The sequence below is a fragment of the Amblyomma maculatum genome, chromosome 1 (assembly GCF_055883805.1).
Source record: "Amblyomma maculatum isolate TAMU_Amacu chromosome 1, ASM5588380v1, whole genome shotgun sequence".
NCBI lineage: Eukaryota > Metazoa > Arthropoda > Arachnida > Ixodida > Ixodidae > Amblyomma > Amblyomma maculatum.
Genome location: NC_139344.1, coordinates 160,100,357 through 160,120,221, shown reverse-complemented (window position 1 = coordinate 160,120,221; position 19,865 = coordinate 160,100,357). Strand labels below are relative to the sequence as shown.

At 45.4% G+C, this 19,865-nt stretch overlaps 1 protein-coding gene and 1 pseudogene across 1 annotated transcript in view; one reads left to right on the top strand and one right to left on the bottom strand.

The window, feature by feature from the left end:
- Positions 1–19,865, bottom strand: part of LOC146204748 (ATP-binding cassette sub-family F member 1) — a 94,253-nt gene that overhangs the window by 50,997 nt on the left and 23,391 nt on the right. Inside the window, exons 8-9 of the mRNA XM_084589456.1 lie at positions 15,740–15,864; positions 7,808–7,920 (exon numbers count right to left, since the gene is read on the bottom strand). Coding sequence (XP_084445582.1) covers positions 7,808–7,920; positions 15,740–15,864 — 238 coding nt within the window. The remainder of the gene's footprint in view (positions 1–7,807; positions 7,921–15,739; positions 15,865–19,865) is intronic.
- Positions 14,937–15,055, top strand: LOC146204749 (U5 spliceosomal RNA; annotated as a pseudogene).

Genomic DNA, 19,865 nt, shown 5'->3' with positions numbered 1-19,865 from the left:
GGAAGTAGGCTTTGCCAGTTCATTTGTAGGTAAAAGACGGGAACAGCAGGAGTTCAGTGCATGGTTAATAGCGAAATAGCAAGAAAAAAAAAAAGGTCAAGGAACAACACGTGAAGTACATTAAAGCCACTAGCACAGGTGATATCTTTGCCGAAAGTTACCAAGCTGCCATTACCACTCTGTATGTTATGAGGAGATCTGACATCCAGCGGAGCACTGCGATAACACAAGTTTCCATTGTGCACCTTCATTGGTCTGCTGTCAAGACTTTTTTGAGCGATCGAGGCAGCCTGGTTACTTATGGCAAAGCCTGCACATGCAACGTTCCGAGCTCTTCAGGATGCACCACCCTCCGCAGTTTCCAAAATCAGCCTACAGGCAGACAGTGAGCCTTTACAATTCAGTCTGCCCTTTCAATGTAGCCATACACTTTGAAGGTAGCCTGTTCATGAGCTTCCACTGACGTCTAATTGGTTTTAACTCTACCTTAAGGGGCCACTGTCCAGGGAAGGGCCTTTTAAGTGAAGGAGCCCAGTGTTTCGATCAGGCACTGGAGATAGTTTGTGCAAAATGCTACAGTGACGCGCGCCACAAAGCAACGAAAATACAAATCAAATCTCTCTCATGCTCTCCTTCGGGAAGCCATCCCCTTTTCCGTTCCCTGCGTTGGCCTGTTGAGCCGCAGCTATGACGTATTTGCCGAGAACAACGTTCATTGGTCCGTCTCGCTGTCAGAGGGTGAAGGATGGGTGTCTACCGCTCGCTGCACACTTTTCCCTCACCACGGCCAGACTGATTACAGCGACGCGCACTCCCTCGACACCTTTTTTTTTTCCCGCACGCGGAGTGCCACGCCCCACCTCCCACCAAACGCAGAGGAGGAGGGGGAATTTGTCTTGCGGAGGCTAGATGACTTCTGGCAGGAGAGTGAAAAACCTTTCAGAGGGAACGGAAGGAGAGAAGCACGACAGAATTGGGTGATTGCGGTGGCTGTAACTGCGCATACCTGCCAACCTGAAGATTTCAAAATTCGTAAAACCTTCGCGACGGGGGGGGGGGGGGGGCTGTTTTTTTTTTTTTACTTCCCGAGAATTTATCTTTAGCGACACCCTTGCTCCTTGCTCACTCACCCACAAGCAAAATCCGTGTCCCGTAGAGTAATGAGCGAAAACTCCATTGTGTCTGTCACGATTTATTTTTGCAATGCTTTTGCAGTTGCTGACTTCGCCTGCTTCAAAAACTTCCCTGTGTAGGCTTGCTCAAAGCAGGTGCCACTCTGGTGTCCTTTCACCATCAGCAGACTTTCTAGAGTTTTCTCGGAAACTGATGAGCGAAACTCCGTTCGAGTTTTGTTGACAGAGCTGAATATTTTCTCACATTCAGCGTTACTGTGGGGAATGGAGAGTATGCCCAGCATAACCATTGAGATTCTGCGGAATCTGGGCGATCCGTCGACATCTCGAATGCTTCCCAATTGCGACCACTGTATGTCGCACCTTGGCTCATTCAGTATGTCTGCTGGAATCTGGTAAGCTTGTATGTTGGCAAACTCCACTTCGAGTGCATCAACTGTTTCTTCTCTTGTTTCACCACTCTGCTGGGGCAGAATAGCAGGAAATGCCATAATGAAATGGAGTACACTGCTGAATGAAGCAGTTTCTAGAGCCTGCACTTGGGCAACTTCAGCCATCTTCAGGCTGATGTCTTCCAGCGGGAACTTGTGGCGAATATAATCGCATGCTGCAGTGAAGTAGAGACGTACAGCCGAGAAGAACTGCTCTTTCTCATTTGAGGTCAGCGTCTCAACTACAGAGGAGGTTGTCATGCCAATGACGATGTCTTTATCATCTTTTTGATTCTCGACCGCTCCGTAGGCAACTTCAGGCAATGAATGGCATCCCTTGAGAACACCTGGCCGCACAAATCGAGTCAACAGATCCTCGAGAAGGCGGTTCAAGAAGCCCCTGAGCACATGAATCTGAGGAGCCTGCGACTGAAGTAGGCAGTTTGTCTTCTCAAAAAGAGGGATAACATTTTGGAGAAAAAGACAGCATGCCCTGCTTAGCTCCGATGACAAAAAAAAAACAGGCGCTCTTCACGGGTCACATGGCTAGCTTCTGCAGATGCCTCGCATTGAAGTTTCAGTTTCTTTACTTGTGGTGCAGAATGAACTCCTTTTCTTTTTAGTGAAGGTCCATCAAAGTCGGTGCTTTTTTTTTCAACACCTGCAGCAGCCTTGGGAAGGTGTGCAGCAGTCTTTGAGGCCGGCGCAGGATTCTTGGCGATTTGTAGAGAAGTCTTGGGAATCTGGTAAGACTCCAAAAACAAGCTCTGCTTATTACACTGTTTTGTTTCATTCAAGAAAAAGCTAAGTAGTGGTTTCCACTGGTCCAGCAGCCTCTTCAAACACTTCCCCAAAGACAGCCAACGTGTCGGCGAATGCTTCAGCATCTTCCTGACGTCGACGTCATGCAATCTTTGAAAGTCTTTTAGTCGATCTTTCCGCTTTGAGCTTTTCTCTAAGTAAAAAAAAATGTCAACCAAGGCCTCATCAACCTTTACAGGAAGACATGCAGCTCCTTTTTGGGCGGCCAAGTTGATGAGGTGGCATGGGCAACCAACCCCGATCAAAGCTGGTTGGGCCTCCCTCAATACAGTCGAAACGCTGTTTTTTTTGCCAATCATGACATGGGCATTGTCCGAAGACAATGCCAACAGGTTTTCAAGAGGCAAACTTCGGGACTTCATTCCGTCGAGAATCAGATTTCCAATTTTCTGACCCGTCGCTTCCCCTTGGATTGTACCGAGGCAAAGGAGGCGGCTTTCAACTCTACTGGTCTCTTTAACGAAGTATGTCGCAACAATAGGGTAAAGCTGCGTATCCCTATTGTTACTTCCGTCCACAGCAATCGAAAATACCTGTTTTTTTAGGGCATCCAGCAAAGGAGTCTCTGCGTTCGCGGCCATTTCACGAACAATTGCCGTTGTCTTCGTCCGTCCACAGGCGTAGCGTTTGGCTTCCTCGCACTTGGGGAACATTTTCCGGAAAAGTGGTCCAGCGTGATCACTGACACTGAGTGGTATGTTGTGTTCAACTAAAAACGCCGTGAAATGGCATTCTGCACGAATCACACCGAGGTCGCTGTCACTGCGAACAAAACTTGTCAGGCTCGGCTGGCTGTCCGCGGCTCGCACGTATCCTTGGTGCTTTTTCGAAGCGATGTGGATCTTTATGTCGGACTTGCCACCATGTGAAATGTTAACATCACAGGCACACGTGGTGCAAAATCCGAACTTTTCTCCTTTCTTAGACGGCACGAAGCACGGAAATTCTGCCGTGTACGACTTCAAAAATACTTGGAAGTACTGTCGCGGCTTTGAGCCCGCCATTGCACTGCGAAACCGCTGCTACTAAAACTTCAGATACAGTGGCTAGAATTGGGAAGTGTGACGACCGCGCCCGTTCGCGCGTGGCACCTTTAGAGGAAACCACCAGATGGCGCTGACGCTCGTTCACACGTCAGCTCCAGCAGCCACCGCCGCCAGCCCTGCATGCGCAGTCCAAAACGCGATAACGCAAAAAGAATGCGTCGTAACAGATATTTTCTTTGGAACATGGCGGGAAACAGCAATAGAGTAATCACGCTAACCCACTGGCAATTCCAAGGTGCCAAGTTAACCGAACTGAGCGCGCTTTGAAGGTTGGCGGAAGCTTGCTTTGCCCGATTTTCTCCCGCTCACGCGTTACTGAACGCAAAACAGAAAATTCTTCGGTGGTTTCTCTGAAGTAAGCATTTTATTTATTGAGCGCTTCTCAGAAATGCAAGTTAACTTTGAAAAGTTTCTCACAAACAGTTCTCACAATACAATCCTCAGGCTTCGATGCTCGCTAAGTGACGCGCCTAAGCTTCAAGTGCTTTTTCTTTTCACGAGAAGACGCTCTCTCCTTGTTGAGGGCTTTCGTGTAAAAGTGCAGACGAGTGACAAGAAAGAACTTTTTGATCTGGTTGCTGAGGCTGGGGCCGTGTTGTGCACAGCCCAGTGTGACATTATTGTTTTGGAGGCAGGAAACGAGCTCGTCCAAGCTGTCACTGCGGAGCTCGTTATAACTGAACCACATCGTAAAAGTGGTCTCGAGGGCATCGACAAATGCGAATAGCTCTTCCGAAGGGTAAATGAGGCACCCATTGTCACAGAACTTGGTGAACATGGCCAGCTGTTCATTGGCGTCGTCAGCGGAAACAAGCAGCTTATCACTGCATTCCTTGCACCCAGTTTTTAGAATTGTCTTGCGGGCAACATACCCTGCCATGAAAAATACCAGCCGTGAGTCGCTCATCTTCTCAGGGTACTCATGGTCAGAACGCTTTAAGGACTTCTTTACAATCTCAGAAGCTTCTTCAATCTTCCCACCTTCCAGCAATGCGTCCAGTTCTTGATTAGAATCTTCACTACTAAGGAGAAACTTCAGATCTCCCCCTTCACAGTTTCCGCTGCTCGGCGCTTTAACCAAATCGTAAAAACTTAGACAGTTCACGGTGAGCAAGAACTGCGCAGCAGTGGGATGGTCGTTGCAGCCAGAAAATTGTCTTATTATTCCAAACAATTTCTCTAGGCAGTCTTGGCTCAGTCGGCACGTCAGCAGGTACTTAAAGCCAAGTTTCTCATGAAGATACCTCATTAGATCAAGTGTGCCTTGAAGGGTGACTCTTAGCCCCTCGGCAGTGCTTGCTGAAAGGAATCCTGCTGGTGAAGTTTTTGCATGAACCTCCCACCTGTTCAAATAGTTTAGTACATCCTTGATGTGCTTCTCAGCTGTAGAGTCAGGTTTTAATCCTTCAGATGGTATGCGTGCTGTCATGGCCTTTATAAGCTTCCACATCAGCAAAACAAAGGCTTCCGTTGGTGCGGGATCACCCCATTGCTCCTTAATTTGCTTCTGGTAGAAGAACAGGCCACGAAGCACTTGCGGACTGAAAAGATGAAAAGCAAAGTTCACTTTCATCTTCTCAAAGTTGTTTAGGTTCACGTGAGCAGCAGTGATTTTTGGCATCACTTTGAGAGTAAGCGCACACTTATCCTCGTTGTGTGCTGCTCTGATATGTTCAATATATACGGAACCTTCAGGTGTTTTATACCTTGCTTTGAGAAGGCCGTTTCGAACGCATTTTACCAAATGCAGAAAATCGGAAATGAAGAAGAGGCATCTTGCTGCGTCAACAGGGTGTGGTGTAGATGGCTTGATGAACGTCGAGGAGCCGGAAATCCCAAAAAGACGCCACATTGAACGGTTCCATGATGCTCCATCCGCCGTGATATAATCCACCTTCAACCCAGCCTTTTCAGCAAGTAAAACCGCTTCTATCAAAATTTTTGACAAAAGCGGAGCCTTTACGTTGCCCCGGGAAGCAAAGACTCCTAGTATCTGGTGCCAGGAACCAGTGACAGGCTGAAACATAATAACGAGACCGTGATCGCAGAGAAGATGTCTGTCGTTTTCCAAAGTGAATTTTCCCAAATCGACCAGACCTTCCACTTTCCCTCCTGTACAAACGTTCAAGCATTCCGTCAGCTTCATTTCGTCCACGATGAGGCCACCGTGACACTTGAATGCATCCATAGATTTAGTTCTCTTTGCGATCCCTGTGATTATAGCAGGGTTAAATCCGAACCCACTTCTGTACTTGCGCATGTGGACCTTTAAGCAGCTTCTGCTTGGGAGAATGAGTATGCCTTCCCGCCTGATATGCTCATAGAGCCTCGGGCTTTTCATTCTCATTATGATGCATTCTAGCAACCAGTCCTGGTTGTAGTGCATGCCTTTTGTTGACTTGCGGCGAGCGGCTTGATAACATTGCATAACAGCAAGTCTTTGCTTTGGTGGAAGCGTTTTCAACCGGTCTGCGAGGACGCCCTCTTCGAGTTCTGCACTTTGGCTCTTCAGCTTCTCAATAGTTTGAGTGCAAAGTGCTACCTTGATTTTTAATCGACGGGTGGCTTGGGCTTGTGCTCTTCTACGCTTTGAAGTTCGGGCTACTCCAGTCGGACTGCACCGTTTTCTTGATCTTTGGTTAAGAAAAGCTTTTCGTAAATGCTTGCACTGAATGCATGATTTGCCTTCAGTGGTGATGCCCTGGCATTTCTGGCTCGATATGGCCGTATCTGAAAGAACAATCTTCTTATTGCCAAGCGCGAATGAAAATTCGTGTATAGTGCCTGCACCCGGACAAATGCTCATAGCGTCCACTCTTTCGAGGAGCGATGCAGGGTCGTCACACGCTAAATTCTTTTGCTGCACTCCTTTGACAAAAACGTCATGCGTCACACTGCCCCCTTGTCGTGAAAACAAAACTAACTTTTCTGCGAACAAGATGCGCTTATCCACTGCAGTCCGACACACGCTGTAAGCCACAGTCAGAGGCGAAACACTTAACGTATGCTTTCCCCATGCAGCTGACGGCAGGGCCAAGTCCTCAAATAAAACCGAGCTGGAGAGGCTTTCGGTCTCAACACTCACTGGTGAAAGCTCGTCTCCTGCACTCTTCTTGCTAGGTGGAGCTGAAAGTGGAGTCCTCGCTGGGCGTTTCCTGCTTGTAGGCAACTTCTTTGACAGGTAATGCGGGAGATTAGGAAACTGTGTAGGCACAGCTCCCGGGAGCAAGAGAGGCCTACCCCTGTCAATCCGGACAATTTCACCGTTCACGGTGTGTTCAAAGTGGCGGGATATATACCTCTCGTCGAAGTGTAGCTCGCACACGGCGGAGTTTTCTTCGAGTTCCTTGTCAGCACGTGGAATTGCTCGCCGCCACTGCGCCAACACAGCCTGGTCCTTCGGAACCCCGAACAAAGACAATTTCTTTTTACACGACTTGTAGCCTGTAGTACATCCTGGCACAAAACAATTACTCTGTTTACGAGGCATGAGTACGCATACAGACTTCTCTGTTGCTGTAACACAAAAAGAAACGAGCGCGACTTCCGACAGTGGTCAGCGGCGGACGGCGTGCAAAAGAGCCGGCGTGACTCGGATCGGCCAACGTGTAAGCGACAGCGCGCGCCCCCTCGCGGCTCCTCTCCGAAGGCTTCAACGCGCCCCGTAGGCGCTGCATGCCGCTCATCACACTTCCCAATTCTAGCCACTGTACTTCAGAGTCACACTGAGTCGGACGCGGCCGCAGATCACGCAAAAACAGAGGCCTACACCAAAGTTGTCCAAACACGTGAACAAAGGAACAGCCACTAGGTTTTGGATATGGATTCGTGTTCCCCCGAGTAGACGATAGAAGTCACTACAACGTTTGCAGCTGCTGATGATGATATCACAAATATGTGTTGCCCTCTCGTGGCCGCCAAAGGTACCATAATAGATGGCCTCCGAGATTACCCTACCGCGCGTGTGCTGTTATCTCGGAGGCCATGATAATAAATGTCCGCATTTTTTTTTCCGAAAATAAAACATTTTCCGTAAAATTTCCCACAAGATTCGTAAAATCGTAAGACTGGTCAAAATTCGTACATTTTACGGAAAATTCGTAAGAGTTGGCAGGTATGGCAGTAACTGCGTTATTAGTTACTCTTTTCAAAAACATTTTGCAGCCTTGCATTCTAGGGGCGAAGTCTCACAGTCACTGGGGAAGAAAATATTTTCGACCGGAGGGTGGACAGTGGGCCTTTAAGGTCTCTTCGGTGTGAACCAACTATGCAGTTTTGCAAATTAATAGAAAGAGAGCAATAGCACTGACATCGAATGAAGCAAAATACAGCAAAATGCATCATGCAGTTTTGAAGAATCCTCATGGGCACTTACAGCAGTTTTGCTTGACATGCCAGAAGCCTTCATTTGCTTGATCTTCTTTTCCTGCTTCTCATATTCCTTGATAAGTTCTTTTCTTCGTTGCACGTACATTTTCTTAAACTGGCCTACGGTAAACGCACAAACTTGCATTGTGAATAGTGACTAGCTAAACAAGTAAAAAAAAAAAAAGAAAAAGAAAAAAAAAAGAAAACAACACTACTGCACACCACATTTGGCACACTATATAATACAGCAAGAGATTACCAAATTTTCCAGACTATAAGACACATCTTTTTACAGACATTTTACTAGTGCATCCATACAATGGTGCACTTTATACTGTTTTTTTTTTCCTTTTGCACAATGTTCCTAGATGAAACACGGGTGAGGTGCGAACAGCTTCAAAGCTGCCTAAATCTGTTTAAAGGCAGCTTTAACCCTTTCGGGCATTTCTGACCGTGACACATCCCCAGTGTCTGCTTGGTTTCAGGGAACGAGAATAGAGATTTATTTTTGATTATGATTGCTATACAAATAACATGGTCATCAGAATATGCGCATTTCAGTGTTTTGCAGGTATTGTTACATCATCATCATCATCAGCCTGATTATAAATTAGATAAATGACAACTTCTCGATACTTCTTGAGAGTCCGATTCCGAGCTTGGCTCATATTTATAATGAAAGCCGTCGCTCCAGTCCACAGTCGAAGGTCCCACATGGACGCGTAATTCAGTCTCCTCAACGGTAGGGTCCCGCAACTTCTTTCTCGTCACTGGTTACCTCTCAGCGGGTTAAGCGGCGATTGTTACCGAGAGATGTGTCTGAACGCAACTTAAAGGTAACATATACACTCACTAAAGGCAGGAAATAATTACTTTGAATATAAATAAATAGTGTTAGCATTGTCATGCTGTCGTCTCGTGGCTGTGTTCACGGTTGGTTTTGTGGCTATTAAGAAATAAAAACATGACATGATGCAACCTAAAGGGGAACACCCCCCAGGAAAGATATTAGTAGCTTATTTTAATGCTGCAATTTAAAAAACAAATTCAGAAAAAAAGCTAGAAACACAGGATTCGAGCATATATTTTATTCGCTAGGTGCTCAGGAAAGTAACGTTAATCCATTGCGCCACTGAGGCAACGAGTACAGCAGGCTTTAAATATGCTCTTATTCATTTTTACAATATTTCTGCTCTTTGTCGCCAGGAGACGCTGCTCAGAGGACCACCGTTGAGAGAATGGAATAACGCCGCGTGGACAGCCATCCGAAAGTAACCGCACACATGGAGGGCACACATCCGATGGCCCGCACAAAGGAGAGAAATGTCACGTTGTGAAATCAAGATGGCGGAGGGAGGAGAAAAGAGGCTAAAACAACCTCCTTTGCTGCTGCTAGCCACAAGCAAGGACGCGGCAAGAGAGAACAAAAGCAGCGATCGAGTCATGTGTCAACCTACTGGAGAGGCAACAGCGCGAGCCCCTGAACGTGACACGTCGTAGCAGACACGCCAATAGAATCAAATAAATACCTGCAAACCTGCGGCAAATGGCAGAACAACCCTTGAGCCCGTAACCACACACACGCACTGCGAAACGCGAGCGCCGCATGATCACTTAGCGCAATAGAGTAGCGCGCGAGAAGATATTACAGATGGCAAAGTGCACCAGCTGGGCGCTCAGGAGCACAGTTTTGAACACACGATAGAGAACGTACCGGTACATTGGTGAAACTGTGGAGGGAAAGCACGAAAATGTACCAGTACGTTCATGACAGCGAAAGGGTTAATGGAGGTGCAAAAAGCCTCTAAATATGAGGACTGCATCTTATACATCAAAAAATATGGTATTAGTCGAAGATTAGGAAATTTGCTGGAATAGCATAGCTGCTGGTGGCAGGACCAGGTTAATTGAAGAGATATGAGAGAGGCCTTTGTCCTGTAGTGAACTTAGGCTTATGAAGATGTCTAATTCAAGATCTCGAAGAAAAAATTGTGTTTGGTAATTAACTCTGAATTACCAGGGATGCGTGAAATTCGAAATTTCAAACATGAATCGAATATGTCTTTTATTTGATCCATATTCAAAAAACTGGTATTCTGAATTTTTCGAACACAGTCGAACCTCGATATAACGAAGTCATACTTTCAGCCGAAAATTTCGTTAAATCACAAATTTTGTTACGCCGAGGTTGCCACGTTCTAGCTGCCCAAATAAAGTAATAGGTTAGTGGAACACTGCTAGTAGATTGGAACGTGTAAATTATGATTTCAGGATAAAAGCAAGAAATTCTAGCAATAATAGCGCTAAGAAGGGTACCAGATGTTTTGTACATCAGGAGGATAATCTCGAAGAAAAAATTGTGTTTGGTAATTAACTCTGAATTACTAGGGATGCGTGAAATTCGAAATTTCAAACATGAATCGAATATGTCTTTTATTTGATCCATATTCGAAAAACTGGTATTCTGAATTTTTCGAACACAGTCGAACCTCGATATAACAAAGTCATACTTTCAGCCGAAAATTTCGTTAAATCACAAATTTTGTTACGCCGAGGTTGCCACGTTCTAGCTGCCCAAATAAAGTAATAGGTTAGTAGAACACTGCTAGTAGATTGGAACTTGTAAATTATGAATTCAGGATAAAAGCAAGAAATTCTAGCAATAATAGCGCTAACAAGGGTACCAGATGTTTTGTAAATCAGGAGGATAATGGGTGATAGCAAACGGATACGAACGCATCATTTTTTTTTTCATGTGAGCAAAGAGCGAGCGCATCGCCCATGCTGGCGTGGCTACCTGCATGGCAATTGCTCAGGCCTCACGTACACATTACGTATTTATACGCGTAATGAACTTGCCTCCCCCTTTTGCCGCCAATAAATTTTTTAAAAATGCTCGTCATTACGTCCCTTCCTAGCGCCGTCACAGTCCAGTGTATTTCTTGGCAAGGTGCCAAGATTACGGGCAGTGAAAACTTCACTGCATGCGTTAGCTCCAGTGTTGGGGTGAATTGCTCAGTGCCTTTACGCAGGGATTGGAATGGGTGCTGCCCGCTGCCATAAAATCAGTGGAACATGTGTAGCAGTAAGCGTCTTCTGAAGCGAACGATGCTAAAGCCCGCGTCATGATCGTGGTTGACTGCATGCTTTCCTTGATGACTGAAGGGTGGAAGTATGGACAATTGTCGTAAAAAAAAAAAGCCTACTGAGGTGTGTCTAGGCTAAAGTTCTCATGCCACTGTCAGTTAAGGTGGCTGCTGATACATGCATGCGACGTGCGAGGACTTCGTTAAATCAAAAGTATGGCATGAAATTACTTCGTTAAATCACGAAAAAAAAAAAAAACACATGGTTTTACATAGGGCAGAGATTAGGAAATAAAAAAAATGCTTTACATCGCGAATTTCGTTACATTGAGGTTTGTTATATCGAGGTTAGACTGTTCTGAAAATTACTGAATACACCACAATTTTTGGAATTTACTGCAGTCTCATCACACAGTGCGCTTCACCGCAATGCTTAACGACGTGTACTGTACAGTGAAGCATCTTAAACGCGACAGAACCGTTTTGTGAAAAGTGACCTTCCCTTTTGCGAAGAGGGCCTTCCCTGACAGTGTGCGCAAAGCGAAGCAAAAACTGAGCAACTGAGCACTAGGCAAAAAACGTCATTCTCATTTCGGTTTCATCTCATAAAATCACTGAGATGCAAACAGTTTTAGACAATTTTTTCAGGCCTATTCGATAATGCAAGCTTTCGGTTATTCAGACATTTTTTCTGATCCCTTAAAGGCCAAATTAATTCGTTGTATTCAGCAGCGATATAACAGCTCCACCTGGTTTTATGCAGATCTTTCCTATGCAAAAATTTAGTATACAGAATCCTGTACAAAATTTATGCTAGATTTTTCAGCAGGGTATACAAAATATACACCTGCACAATTCTAGTGTAATTTTATTTTCTAACACCATGTGGATTCTGAAATAAAATGAACAATGGTTGCTACTTTTTAAATTTTTCATTTTTCTTCACTGATCAGATATTAGATTCAATATTCAAAGGCATTTTTTTTTTCTCACATTTCTATTCAAGAATTTCAATATCTGCATGCCCCTAAATTGTAACAGTTTGGATGCACGAAATCATGATGAGAAATCAGTGTACAGACTGGACACAGGTAAGTTATGTTGCTACATTCCATTCCTGCACTTTTATTTTGAGCGATACTACCACTTTTTCAACTCAAAAAAGCACCTCATGAGCAGTGAGTCGCATTTTGACATACTGATACACTGCAGCAGGTGATGCTAACAATTAAGTGGACCAATGCAAGCAATCGCTAGCAGTTCTACCCTAAACCCTCCTTACAGTTGGCCTGGCAGCATACCACACAAGTTTCCCCCAGTTTCAGTTTGCATTATGTCAGCCTCTCTTTGCACAACGGACCGTAAAACTTGCCGGTCAAGATTGAATACAGTGCCGAAACAGCAACCTCTGTTGATCAGCGTCGTGCCAAATGTTGCTACGGCATGTCATAAAAAGTGGCTTCAAATTCACATACAAGTGAAAACTCTCATGCATGCTCGGGGCTCGCTTTGAGCACACATGACAACACAGGCTGTTGAGCACTTGTGCATCAGAGGAAGAAGGCTACAACTGTGGCATGCAGTAGCTTTGATTTCTTTTACGTGTGTCAGCAGCCCAACGGCGCTGAAAACCAAAGACCAGCACTGTAATCACGCTGCAACAATATTATCTGCTTTGTATGTAAACAAAAAAGTGTCATATGCCCCTGACAGTATAACGTGAAAAGCAAGGCTTTAAATATGGTTTCATGCTTTTATGCCACATGCAGCTTTACATGATCACAGGCGAGCTAGAGTACAAAACTGTAGCATGTTTCTGCTTGGTTATTTGGTTTTAGACACCTGAAAAGAAGAATAAACATGAGCACTTCACAATGTCTGCATTGGAGTCTGTTCTTGCTTTGCTACACTTTACATTTCTGGTCACAATTTTCTTACACACCAATGAAGTGCCTTATTAGAGTACCAGTACAAAACTGAGTTTCTGAAGTCAAAGCCAGTTTAAGCTCATAATATGCAGGTTGTAAAGGGCAGACATACATCTTGTAGCTTCCTTCCTAACTTTTACTGCAAGCAACTCATGCAATTTTACTCGAAAACCTCTAATATTTTCTTACTTTGAAGTCTGCAAATTCAGAAAATTAGGGTGATGGAAGAAGCAGTCAATGGTCTTGCGCACGCTACAACACTACCAAACGATCGTACCACTCCGTATGTCAACATGCACAGTGTGCAAAACACGGTGGCCACGTCCACAAACTCAGCCTTCGACCCTTGTTACGAAATGTGATAAAATCGGTTTTCAAAACATCACGGCAGCCACGAAATGCCGCCCGAAAAGAAAAAATTTGTTCGAAATACCCGCGCGTGCCGCGGGCGTTCCAGCCGGCCGATCACCGCCATCTTGGGCTTGGTTTGAAGCTGTTTTCTTTGTGCGCAATTTGCGCTATCTCAAAGTGGTGTCACTCAAGCGGAATGGCTGCGAACAGTGGTTTTCCGGATGCCATTTATGGTCTCCGATTGGTTGTCACATGACGTGCTTTTCAAGCGCGCCGTTCCACACCTCCCACTGGCTGGCGTGACCAGCGCGTCATTTTTTTTTTCTGTTTTGCATTCGCCGCCATAGCTGTCGCTTCGCACTCGTCTGCGTTTGCGCTCGTGTTTCCCGACGCACCACTTCCTGCAGTTTCTTTTTTCCCCCCTTGCGATGCCGGAAAACGGTAGATCGTAACCATGCACGCAACGAGCCTTTGAAAGCCGTAAGAAACGAGCGTGGAACAAAAGCCAGAAGGCACCGGCCACAAGCGTGCTGTCGGGACTTGCGTTAGACGACACTGCAGGTTCAAATTACAGTGCGAATTGCATCCCGGATCACGATCCGCTTCGTATTGATGCCGCTGCCACATACTACTCTACGGCGGAGCCACCGCACTGTGTTGAGCGGCCGACGCAAAGTCCGTTCTGTCTGGAAAGTCGGCGACCCAACGCGAGTTTCACCTCGGCCTCAGCGCGGAATGCGATGCCAGTACAGAGTTCGCGATTGTGGACACGAAAGTGTTAACAACTTTATCACGCACACGAAGCGCGAAACCTGCGGCGAGATCGCGAAGACGCGAGCGGTCAACCGCACGAGTGTCACAACGGATCTTTTCAGAGCCACCCCAACTGTTTGCCACGGGGGGCTCAGGCCTCCTGGGCACCGGACTGCTAGTTCCCTCAAGAAACCGTTTTCAGGGCTCGAAATACTGTCCTTGGAGCTGGACATCCTAGCCCCGCGCTCTCGTCAGCTAAAAAAAAAAAAAAGAAATCAACCCATAACTTCAAGATTATTATTTTTTTTTATTTTTTTTTGCATCTATATATACATCTTAAAAATTTTTTCGAAATGTTTCCTTGGATGAAATAAGACACTTTTTTTGTTTTGCAGGGGGACAGATAGGGAACACTGAAATAAAATCTGCAGTTGAAGATTCTGCCCAAAATTTTCTGCAGTCAGAGTCAAAACTTCAAATGCAATTTTTTCAACTTCATATTTTTTGCCAGCATGACAAGCCTTATGGAACTTTTCATTATGTTCTTGAGGCACAATTTTAATACGTCTTACAATGATTCACTCAGCAAGAAGTGAACTATGAAGCTATGCTATTTTTATGTTGCTAGATTGAACATATCAAATTTGGGGGGAGATTAATGTCAGCCAATTACATTTAAAAGTTATGGGGCATCGTCATAATTGGACATTTGTATATGATAACGCACCTCAGTGACAATATAAATAGCATAGCTCCACATGGCAGGTCTTTGGCTACAGCTACATTTTAATCAAAACCAAATAATATTGAGGGAAAGTGTCTTAATGACCCGTAAGAAATTACCTAATTAGGCATCAGTTATATTTCCATAGCATGAGAACTAATTGAGATATAGTGAAACAAATATTTTTGAAAACATCAGGAAGAAATACATATACACACCGAATTTCCATTGCAATATTTCTAATAATAAAAAAATTTGTTTTAAGACCAGTGCCTCCCCTTAACAGCAAATCGAAAGCTCTGATCCCTCCTCAGTATACGAATTAATCTTTCACCTTTTACTAAAGATTACCGTGGGGAGGTATAATGAGCAAATCGGCGAATTTTTGCGAGGCCCTACCCGTTTGGCGGGGTCATTTTACCGAAGCGGTGGCCTTGAGGTAGAGCATCGGCCTTGCAATAGGGAGGTACCGGGTTCGATCCCTGGTGCCGCAGGGTACCCACTGGTTTTCAATGGGTACAAGCTTTCCCCCGGCCTGGTTCTCGGCTCTTCAGGGTGAAATGCTTGGGAAAGGGGTCATAGGTCCCAAATAGTTGCGCCGATGGGTCAGTGATCCGTTCCGCCATCGGACAACAATAAGTATGCCTCGCGCGGCAAAAGCCCATTATGGGGCCCTTTTTTTCTTGAAACATACTAACTCGAACCATCTTTGCAGGCTGAAGTGTACCAAACTATTTTGCCCCAGAAGGAGCGCAGCGGGGTTTGCAGAGCCTCTTCCAAGTGCACACCCCTTTGAGAGCTGGGTGCCAGGCCAGGGGATGCTTGTACCCAATTTTTACCGGTTTGAGCTCTACTGGACTGTCACTTTTCTTATTACTACATTTGCTGTTAAAGCTGTTCATTTTGACACTGAAATATCTCCTTTAAGCTGAAAATTCACTATTTGCACAAGCCTATTAAATACAGTGTAAGCAACAACAGCTATGCCAAATATAATTATTAAAAGCTCAGATACTAGATGTTTAGTGATGAATGCAATTTATAAAAGCACCTAAAAGCATAGCAAAAGCACATCACGAGCTTGGTTCACAACTCACTGAAATTTCCTCTGTAGTAGAAGAGTTTCTGGTTGTCTAAATGGATGACGTCAGTGCAAACATTGTCTAAGAAGCTCTGATCGTGGGAAACCACAAGAAGGGTTTTCTTCCAGACTTGAAGATAGCTGCAGACAAGTATGAAATCAATACAAGATTTAAAAAAAAAAAGAAAATGATTCAAGCAGTTACACTTGTACACAGAGGATAGAAGATGTTGCACAGAAAATGATGGCTACACAGTGTTTAGCTAAAAGAGCCTTATCGGGTGTTCTCATGCTTTTCACTATGTTTACAAAACACAAGCAATGCCTGCTGTAAAATGTATCCAGTCAATCACACAGCAAAGGTGGCTTATGGGCATCACACACCTGCAAAAGATATAGATGACAAAGCCAAGCAGATTTTGTACTGTGTGAGAACATGAACTGCTGCCCAATTTGACATTGGTTTTGCCAACTTTGTCCCAATTTTAGGATGACGTTAGGATGGGAGCTAAAGAGCGTTTCATGCTTGACTGAAATCCCCTCACACACTGTGAACTGCTGCTTAAGTGCAGTTGTTTCTGGGTATTCCATGAGCAATTTTCGGAATTTAAATAGACTTTTTTGTTTTTACCACTGCTGATCTCAACTCATATTTCATTACCAGCACACAACTGAGCAACTTGCACAAACATGGAAGAAAAAAAAAGAGGGAAAAAGAAAAATGGGGGGCCACGGCGAAACTGGCCTATATTTATATGTTTATTCTCATCATTTATGAACACTCTGGCTAAAGAAGTGAAAATTACTGTGGCTCTCGGCTGAACAAAAAGCTCAGTGTTGCATTCACAGTGTTGGCACCCATGGATAGAAAGCCTCAGTCTGGCCCCAGTTATGTAAGCAACTTTTTTTTTTTCTTACAAAAATAGACATTCCAAAACAATTCTATACACTAATAAAGTCATCACAATCCTGATAAAACATAACCCCTGGAACCAGATTTTTGGCAATTAGCTAAAGCATCAAACTTTTTTACTGCTGCTTGTTGCTGCACTGCTATGCAAGTACAGCAACAACCAAGTTGCTTTTATGACACAAGTGAATGTTCCCATAGCTGGCATGCCTCCTAGTCTGCTGATGCCAAAGACCTGTCAAATCAAATTAAGAGCTTTCGACAGCAACAGATACACCTCTATCTTCCCAAGTGGTCCTATAACGCTTCTCAATCCTCCTCAGTTCCACACCTACTTCCAATGCCTCAGCCAATTGGCAAGTGCTTCAAGAGACTGATATCTTGAGGGATCAATGTTAGCATGCGAGCCAAGTAAGAACACATTTTCTGGGTGGCTCGAGTGCAGTAAGTCTAGGAGTACCATTGAAGCCTACTATAAGGGCACATTATCAAGAGAAGTTTTTGTCTCTTTATGAGAATGTTTTCTTAGGTAAGGTTAAATATTTTCCTTATCAGCAACCTGCCTTTACTTTGACTTTGTCAGTGCATACCTGCCAACCTGGAGTCGGAAGATTTTTTAAATTTTTGCCAAAAGGGGGAGGGGGTTGGCCGCTATCAATGTTTCAACACTCCAGGAGGGCATTTTCAGGCAGTGTCTAATGAGTCTTAATCTAAACATTCTAAACCTACGCACAAGCAGCAACAGCAATCGCGGAATGGGAGTCCTAGAGGCGTGCGCCGAGATGCCTGCGTGCTGCTACCAAGTATTCTCGCTATGCCTCAGCAGCCAATGCAAACTGATCGGCGCAGCGCTGCCGCCATTTTCTCTCAGCGTCATCGACATGCCGTTTCAGTTCTTTTAATGCAAAACTATTACTAGCCCCTTTACACAGAATTCTATTCGAAAGATGAGCTATCATGCCGTTGTCAGGCACAGTGCAGCTCGGGAATATGAGGCATGCGGCCGAGCACAATAGAGGAAGGTCAGATGACATGACGTTTGCCCAAAGCCGCCATCCGAGTCTTTAGCCAGCAGTCTACTGCAGATGCACTGCCAGCGCGCCACCACTGACGAATTTGCCGCCGCCTACAAGAAATGACCACAATTCCGCCACCAGTCAAAACCGGCGCAGCATTTGTTTTTAAGCGGCCAGGGCTACTTAGCTGATGGTGCTAGTGCGGCCTCTGATAGTGATGCTGGCAAATACGATGCAACTGCAGATTCCTCGGTGTCAGTTTCGCAACCAGGCAGAGGCCACTTACTGGGAGATTTAGGGCAGTGATCATACAATCGGGCCCCGCCGGGGTGGCGCAGTGGTTACGGCGCTCGACTACTGTTCCCAAGGATGCGGGATCGAATCCCGGCCTCGGCGGCAGCTTTTCGATGGAGGCGAGAAGCATGGCGCCCGTGTGCTGTGCGATGTTAGTGCACGTTAAAGAACCCCAGGTGGTCGAAATTTCCGGAGTCCTCCACTACGGCGTCTCTCATAGCCTGAGTTGCTTTGGGACGTTAAACCCCGCAAACCAAACCATACAATCGGAAAGTTTGGTCAAAACTCTGAAGTCTCCAGTACAAATCGGATGGGTTGGCAGGTATGTCAGTGTTGTCAGTGGCAAAAAAACTGTCTTTAAATAGAAGACTGTAAAGGCCGGAATACATGCGGCGTTTTTTTCCACGATTTTCGCGCGTCGAAAACTGCCGCGCCGACGCGACGCCCAGCTCGAGATACATGGAACGACGAAGCAGCGCGAGCGCCGCCGCGGATCCCTCGATGCGAAAGCAAATGCAGCAGCGAGCGGAAATAACCGCAGAGCGAGGTACGTGAGAGAAGCGACGCTGTCGCTTGTGGTAAAATCCCGAAAGTGCTCATTCTAATGCTACTGTGCTAAATGTAGAAAGCGTACATAGGTGCGCAAGGATTTGGCTCGCTCGAATGAACGACGATACTTCGGAATGCCCGCTCGCATACCAGCGGCACGGTTTTCTTTTTTATTTTTACAAATTTCACTCCAGGGAGCAAACAAACACACAGCGATCCGAGAGTAGGCCGTATACTCACAAAAAAGCAACATTCCGTGCTCGATTAAGCGTTTATTTTTACGATAATCACATTTCTGCGGCCAAACTGCCCCATACCTCGTCAGCCATGGCGGCCATGTTGACAGCGGCCGCTCAAAACCGGAAATGCCAGCTTTCCGCGCTCCTATTGGCTCGCGTCGACGGCAGTTTCCGGTTCGAGAGGACGCCGCGCCGCCCGCACGTCAAATATCTGGCAGGGCCAGATCGGTGGCGGCGCGCGTTTTTTCTGACGCGGGGCGTCGAGTGCGCGCCGTCGGGCGTAAAACGCCGGTTTGACGCTGCAGAAACGCTCCATGTATTCCGGCCTTAAGCATGCTGCACTAGTAGTGTTTATTTTGTATGCTAACATATGGTCCACTATGAAAAGCTCATGCTTTCACTATAACTCTTTGCACTTATTTGGCATGGAAAATTATGGCTAACCTTGGTTGCTGTAAGTCACAAAAGCTACAAAATATTTCAATAAATGGTGTTCTGAGATAAGTGAACCAATTTAAATCAGCAGTTACGGTGCACAATTGCTGATCCCAGAGATTGCAGGTTCAATCCCAGCTGCAGCATCCCAAAGCAACACTACCTATGAGGAATATTGTCATGAAAGGCTCTAGTAATTTAGACCACCTGGGTTTTTTTAATGTGGACTGACATTGCACAGCACATCGGTACCTTCCGTTTCGTCTCCACCAAAACATGGCAGCCGCGGCCGAGATCGAATCCGCATCCTCAAGTTCAGCAGTCGAGTGTCCTAACCACTAAGCCAACTTAGCAGGGCAAGGAGAAGTAACAGTGCCTAACCAAGCGCATTAGAAATTTCTGTATTTCCACTGTCTTTCACATCCGTGCTTCCAATAACCAAGTTCAGCAGTAAAACAGAATATAAGGCCAGCACACTTAAATATGTCTTTTATGTCAGGGTCTTCTGCAATTTCAGACGGGCATCAACTCTTTGGTTGCAAGGTTGCATGTTTTTTCTTTGTAATGATGCGAGATGTTAGTATGCATAGATCACCACTTGGCACTCGCCTACAACCGCTAAATAATAAATAATTGAATTTATTCTCTTGCCTCTTCCAGTTTCAACCACCAAGTAATGGTTATGATGCCAAAGATCAG